This window comes from Cannabis sativa, chromosome 7 (assembly GCF_029168945.1).
Source record: "Cannabis sativa cultivar Pink pepper isolate KNU-18-1 chromosome 7, ASM2916894v1, whole genome shotgun sequence".
Classification (NCBI taxonomy): Eukaryota; Viridiplantae; Streptophyta; class Magnoliopsida; order Rosales; family Cannabaceae; genus Cannabis; species Cannabis sativa.
In genome coordinates this window covers 29777281-29784874 of record NC_083607.1, presented here as the reverse complement: position 1 = coordinate 29784874, position 7594 = coordinate 29777281, and the positions used below count along the sequence as shown (strand labels likewise).

Below are 7594 nucleotides of genomic sequence, written 5' to 3'. Positions count from 1 at the left end.
TTAATACAATACAATATTTGGTATCGGCTTGTATTAATTAATTGTGGAAAATTATAATATACTTTTAATACACTCGATGTAATATCCCAGAAAATAAATAATATTTAAATAGACATATTTTATTAAATATGTAATTACTTTGGAAACGAAGTAGGATTATGATCTTACTTAGGTAAATTGTTGAGAAATTATTTAATGAAATACGTTATTTTCGGGCACGACATTTGTGAGAATTTAGCGATGTGGTTAGTAATGTCACGACATTAATGAAAGAATTATTTTGAGAATATCCCGGATTAAGTTAGAATTTTATTAGAATGTCGGGTTGGGGAATTAGTGAAATTACCAAAATGCCCCTAGGTTTTTTTTAAAAAAAATAATTTAAGGAAGAGGGGTAGATTAGTAAATTCATGGTGCTTGACTTTTCTTTTTTTAGCTGCCTATTATTTTAAGCAAATAAAAAAAAAAAAAAGACCCTATTTAAAGAGTTTCCTACCAAGACAAGAAAACAAAAATTTTCAAAACATCAAGCTTCTCTTTTCTTTTCCTTCTGCTGAAACCTAGAAGCAGCTGGGAACCAAGTGAATTTCATCTTATTTCAACCATTCTTGAGGTAATCTTAGCCTTAGAAGCTAGCTAAGTGGAGGTATGATCTTTCTACACTACTCTTGATTTGTTTTCTTGAGTTTAGTTTAGGTTTTGGTGGAAGTTTCAATGAATTCTGAGCTGGGGTATAAACTGAGGGTAAGGTAGGTTCTTAGGGTTGAATTGGAACTTGTTTGAATGAAATTTGAGTGAAGTTAGGGGATGTTTAATTGAATTGGTGTTGAAAGTGATGTTTAGTGCAAATTTTCATGTGAGATGGTGATTTTGAGTTAAATGGTGAATTGTGATTAAATGATGTGTTGAATATGTTGTACTTGGTATATTGAACTGTTCTGGAAATGCAATTTAGGTCTGTAATGGTTTTGGTTCGAGCTGGGGAAGAAAACCCAGAATTTTTCTGGTCTGACAGCAACCGGTCGACCGGTTGGTTCTGGTGTACCAGAACCGGTCGACCGGTTACAGCAGGGGAAAATTTCTCGGGTTTTCTCCGAACCCTGTTTTGACTCGGGGTTGAACCTAGTACCTGCCTTTGAATGTTTTTGAGTTATTTGAGTTATTTTAAAGTTGGTTAAGGCTAAGTCTAATCGTTTTAAATTAGGGTTTTAATCCGGAAAATATCAAGTTAAGGTATTCATTTGAGTTTTAATTGTCGTGACATAGGACCGGGATTGCCTAGCTTGTTTTCAACTCAGGTCGGCCCGTACTCTTGATTTCTGAACCAAGGTAAGAAAAGTGGTAAGCACCGTATGTGGTTAAAGATTAATGGTTGAATGGAAGTGGCCTTGATTATTATCAAGACTTTGATTAATTATTTATTAAGCCTAGGTTATGACCTAGGGTTGGAAATAGTTATTACCGTTACGAGTAATTACTCTTGAAATCGCGGTTAGGTTTCTTACTTATCGTTTGCTTTATCGGGCAACGATAGTGACATATTCAGCTCGTGAGTGACGAGTGGTAAAAGGGGTACTTTATTAAGTACCAGGAATGTGTAATGTTTAAAGGAATGCTTACTATATTGTATAATGAGTAAACATGATGGCATGAGATTAAATTGATAATCATTTTCTTTCAGTTATTGTTATGGTCACTTTTCTTGCTGAGTCTCTGTGACTCACGGGTGCTTTATGGTGCAGGTAAAGGGAAGGCAAAAGTTGAGCAACCATGAGTTTGTGGTCCCAACAGCAATGTACATACCAGCCGCAGTAGCACGGCCCAGTAAACAGGATGCTCTATTTTGATTGTATTTTGGAAATATAAAGTTTATGTTGTAAAATACTTTGAAACCAGTTTGTAAATATTTTGAAAACAGGGGGACCCCGTAGTCTATAACACTTATCTTTTGTTAAACAGTTTTAAAAGTTGAATTTTAATTATCAAAATTTAATTACCCACACTTTTCAGTATAATTACATATTATATAAATCGGAGTATTTTATTTAATTGCACACACGTTGCGTCCCTGTTGGACAGGGCGTTACACTCGATCTCAACACCAACTACAAGTCCAGGTTTGGGTCCGGGGTCCAGGGTCCAGGGTCCGGGTCTGGGTCCCGAGTCTCGGGTCTCGTATCCCGAGTCCCGGGCCCCGAGTCCTGAGTCCCGAGTCCCGGGTCTCGAGTCCCGAGTCCGGGGTCCCTAGTCCCAGTCCGGGTCTCAGGTCCGAGTCCAGGGTTGGGGTCCCAGGTCCAGGTCCGGGTTTGGGTCTGGGTCCGGGTCCGGGTCCGAGTTCGGGTCTAGGTTCGGGTCTGGGTCAGAGATTGGTGTTGACCCCAAATCTTTTGTAAACATTATAGGGCTTGTTTGGATCCCTTTATATGGGCTTCGTATTGTATTAAATTGTAGGACTACCATGTTTGGATGGGACATTGTATTGTACTAGATATTACATTCCTTAATTTTAATACAATTTATCCAGTATTATTATATACTGAATAAAAAGAGTGTATAAGGTTGTATTGTATTATTTTGGAGGGTGTGGCTGTATTAGCCAATACTCTCCCTCTCACCCAAACTTTTTCGTGTTTCCCGTTCAGCCATCTTCACTGATTTTCAATCATCTTCTCCGGTCGATTTGGCCTGGATTTCTCGGTGAAGAGCAACTTCGTGTTCTTCGACAGATCGATCTATTAGATTCATTTCTCGGTCAAGAACAACTTCATCTTCTCTGGCAGATCAATCTCTCAAATTCACTATCCTCTGTCGACATCGATCTCTTAGATTCGTCTAGTATTTTCTTCCTAATTCATCTAGTTTGTGTGTGTGTCTCTCCATAATTCGTCTAGTATGTGTGTGTCTCTCTCTATCTAACCGTGTTTTTTTGGATTTAGATTTGATTTTGTTTTCTCAGTGGAACCTATCATCTCCTTAGCTCTCTTTCTCTCTCTCACGCTCAAGGAAACTCAAATTCAGAGGTATACATGGCTTTTTAAAATATTGTGTTTTTTATTTTGGGTAAAAGTTGTTTGTTTGAAATTATATTTGTGTTTTGTTCTTGGTAATTGATTAGTTCTTTTGGGATGGGAATTTGTTGGGTTTCCTTTTAGATTAATTTGTTGGCGAATGATTTGTGTTTTATATTAATTTGACTGTAAAATAACATTGAGACCTTGGATTTGTATCATGATTAGTGTTGATTACTTTTGACCCCAATACATTGTTTTAAATATAGCAATGATGACTCCAAATCAATTTCCTAGGCTTTGTCTGAACCCAAGTATTATACTCTTTAATGGGACGAGTTCTCAGTGAAAAAATCATTTTTATGTCAAGGTTTTGATTGTTCTTTTGTGGGTTTTCTGATTTATTGCCTATTTATGTGTTTTTGATGTGCCTTGAAAGAACATTGCATAATCATCAATTATTCTTGTTCTGTTGTTTGGTTGTTAAAATTCCTTGTTGGGTTTCAAAAGTTTGACAAGCAAATGGAAAATAAATAGGAAATTTTAGGAAAAATTTTCTACTTTGTAGAACCCACAAATTGACCATGTGTCACATGTTCTGCTGAAGTTTTGAGTGAAGGGTTTGGTTTTAGGTTTTAACTTGACAGTGTTCGAGGCTCTCAACGTTGTATGGTGTGTTCATTCATTTTAAGAGTCATGATATGCCATGATGATGATGATATGATTCAATGTAGGCTAAGTTTTTAGTTTGAGACCGGATATAAAATAATTAGTTGGTGTTGTTTCTCTTAGCAAATTCTGTTACCTCTTACTTGCAGATCAATCATTTTCCTCTAAAAAAAAAAAAGAAATAAAGAATTCTTAGCTTTGGATTTGGAGCAAGTGTTTGCTTCCTTGAATTAATTTTATTTATTTGACTAATTCGTTAGTGATATAGTATCATTTTTATTTATTCTGGATTATAAGTCATTACTAATTTTTCTTTCATTTGCGTTTCAGCTTTTACTTCACTCTGTCCATTTCACTTTCATTATCAGGTGCATGCCTTTGCTATTGCAAATATGATAATTGTGTTAATTACTCTGTTTTTATAATCAGTTTATTATTGATATCATACCATTTCCATAATACGATAATAATATTTGGTGTTGTTTCTCTGTTTTTACTTTCAGTTTTGATCAAATTTTACTGTTGAAAATCTCAATTACAGATTATGCCAAATATTCAAAATGAAAACACAAGTGCTGCTCAATTTTTTGTCATGTTAGTTGTTGTAATGTGCTACCTACAAAATAACTACAAGTTAAAAATATGCAAAAGAGTGTCGAGGAATGGTGATGAGCTCTCTTTAAAGGGTGTCTGAGTATCAATTCCATGCTAGTGCTATGTGTTGTGGTCTGCTGAAATTGATTGATGTGTTGACATACATGTTGAAGAAGCCAGAATATGTGGCAACCTTCAAGTCTATAGACGGAGATACTCGAGAGGCCTTTGTGACCAGAGTTCTTAAAGAAATTAGATTAATATGTGAAGATTAATTTGATCAGTTGAACATTGATTTGATTGGTTAAATTTTGATTTGGTCGGTCAAACTTTATTTAATAGTTGAAACTTTGATAGCGCTACAATGTCTATTTTAGGTATGTAAACTTTGTTTTTTCTAACAATTTTTGGTTACTTTTTTTTATGACAATTTACTCGGAATTGACATTAATATTCGGGATTGGAATCACATAAGATATCTTTTTTTTCTTAAAGAAAAATAGTATTTTTAGTTAATTTTTTTTTTAAAACATTTTAAGGTTTTTTATTCTTTAAAAACAAAAAATAGTGTCTTTAATTTTCTTTTTTAGTTATTAATTTTATTTTTCATTGTTTTTTTTTTTTTTTTTGAATTTTCACAAATTTTTTAATTAATACAATACAATGTAAGCCAAACATTATATAATTTAACCCAATGTACCTAATACAATTCAATGCCAAACATAGTATTGTATTAAAATTATACAATCCAATACAATACAACCCAATATATTACAATACAATACAATTCGGCAAACCAAACGATCCCATAATATATTAAAGAATACATCATACATTGTATTAAAAAATTTGGTTGTAATATTTAATACAATACATTGTTTTATCTAAACATAGTGTTATTTATTATTTAATACAATACGACCCTTATACGGCGTAACAAACAAGTCCTTGGTGTTTTGCAAAGAGGATTAAAGATATACCCAACTTTCATTTTAACTTTTTCTATTTTTCTTTCTTTTTTTTAATTTGTTGGCTATATGTGAGGTTGGTGGCCCCATAAAGGGCAGAAATCTTTTTCAAGTGAACCTGCCAAACAAAAAAGTGGGAGAGTGGTCACAAGATTTAGGGCGGGTCTCTCTTTTGAAAAATAAAATAATAATTAAAAAAAATAAACCTACTGTGAAACCCACGTTTCTTTTTAGTATTTACTCTCTTCTTCTAACTGTCCCACCTCCGTTGCTAGAACTCTCTCCTCCCCTCTTTGTTTTTCAATCATTTTGTTCTCTGCAACTTCTTACAAAAAGCCAAAGAAGTAGATTTTCGTAAATATTTTTATATATTAAGCAATTACATACTATCGAACAAGGCCAATTTTTGTTTTCTTTTACTACAATTCCCATTACCGAATGATGAAGTGGGGAAGGAAAAAGACCATCCCTCCTCCTTTTACTTCGTCTTCTTCAACTCCATCTCCTGCTCCTCGACCACATGTGATCTCTCATGTCTTTCCTCTGTCATGGCTTTCGAAGTTCAAACAGAAGAGCAGTCACTCAGGGCCAAAACCTATAAAGGGAACCCCACAAGGAAACTGGAATACTTCTCTTCCCTCCACTAACCCACCAAAGATTGCTGCTTTGGCCACTGAAACTGTTGCTAGCTCTGGCCTCGGTAGCTTCTACGACGATACGTTTTGGAGTCTGTCGTTTAGGAAAGATAATAGCTCTGTGGAGAAGAAGAAGAAAAAGAACAGGAATAAGAAGACGATGAAGAAGCCAAGCAATGTTTGTTTGAAGTCAGTTTGGTATGATGAGCGAGAAGTTCCATTCTCGAATTGTCCAAATTGCAGAGGGAAAGACGCTGAGGATGAAATATGTGAAACAAAGGAGAACAGAAGAGTTTTAGAGCTTAGAAGAGAGTTTGGTACGAGAGAGATGGAAACGACGACACCAAAGAGAACGAGTACTGGGAGGGACGGAAATTTGAGGCTTAAAACAATCGAAGAAGCGGAGAATTTAGAAGAATGTGAGGAAGAGAAAATGAGTTTTGATTGGAGAAAGTTGAGAGAGTTGAAGATTGACAAGATTGAGAAACAGAGGAAATCTGTTCACGTAAGCAGAGAATGTGGTCTTGATCAGATTCAGGACCAGAAGAAGAGACCAAAGCCAAAACAGAGTCGAGGAAAAATGAGAGCTTATTCACCAAGAACATTGTCGAGAATCGAAACATGCAAAGTGAAAGCACTAGAGGATATGAAGAAAGCAAAGTTGAAGATGAAGATGAAGATGGACAGAAAAGTGATCAGTACAAGGGTTCAGTCAACGACAGGTGGTTTGGAAAGCTTTGCTGTGGTAAAGTGTTCATACGACCCTCATAAGGACTTTAAAGAATCCATGGTGGAGATGATTATGGAGAAAAAGATTACACAACCTGAGGAGTTTGAAGAACTCTTGGCTTGTTATCTCACTTTGAATTCTGATGAGTACCATGATGTTATTATGAAGGTGTTTAGACAGGTATGGTTCGATTTAGGCTTTGAATTAACAAATGATCAAATTTTGTTTAGTGATTAGTTTTTGTGTACTTAATTAGAGCATAATATCTATTCTATATAAAATGTGGTATAAATGAATTCTGAATTCTTGGTTTATAAAAAATTAGTGGGTGAATTTTTTTTTTTAATTTTTATTCGAAAATAACAATTTTTTTGGCTGAGGTTAAATTCAAAAAATATATACGATTTTTTTGGCAGAGTTTAAATTCAAAAAATATATACGATTGACATTGCCCTACATCCGATTGCCACCAATATTTAGAGTCTTGGTTTGGTTTGGTGCGTTTTGAACCCCAATATTTGGATTACGTTTGTGACCTTCAAAATAGTTTCTGATTATTTGTTTGTGGTTGATTCCCACAATGTATTTACGGTAGATTAGTGGTGTGTATATAATTGTATGACCCTCGTTCTTCTAGCTTTCTTTTTCTAATGGAAGCAAAAAGTAGCATTTTTGTGGGTTTAAATGTTTATTTGCTTCTCTTTCATGTAGCCTGTATATTTTATGATTTCTTTTTTACCTCTGGTTTTGTTCTCTGTTTATTTATGAGTTTCTTTTTACGGGTCATTTTGTTAAATTTGATATACTACCCTACAATGGAGAAATCTGGATATGGCAGAGACGGTATTTACAAGTCTCTGAGACCACATCTACACCTCCCCAACAACAACAATCTCTCAATGGTTTCATTCCTTTTCAGAAACTCATCTTCATACCTACAAAAGCCCACTCTCATTTATTATTATTATTATTATTAATCAATTATTTATT

At 34.6% G+C, this 7594-nt stretch overlaps 1 protein-coding gene and 1 long non-coding RNA gene across 2 annotated transcripts; both read left to right on the top strand.

Annotated features, from left to right (window-relative positions):
- The first annotated feature begins 464 nt into the window (after positions 1-464).
- On the top strand, positions 465-2992 carry LOC133039824 (uncharacterized). Its single transcript, XR_009688755.1, has 3 exons — positions 465-646; positions 1743-2835; positions 2957-2992. It is a non-coding gene; the product is annotated as an uncharacterized LOC133039824 (long non-coding RNA).
- A 2005-nt stretch (positions 2993-4997) lies between these two features.
- LOC115698097 (transcription repressor OFP5) lies at positions 4998-7019 on the top strand. The gene has a single exon (XM_030625272.2). It carries the CDS (start codon positions 5678-5680, stop codon positions 6839-6841), a length of 1164 nt encoding a protein of 387 aa, XP_030481132.1. The 5' UTR covers positions 4998-5677; the 3' UTR covers positions 6842-7019.
- The last annotated feature ends 575 nt before the right edge of the window (positions 7020-7594 follow it).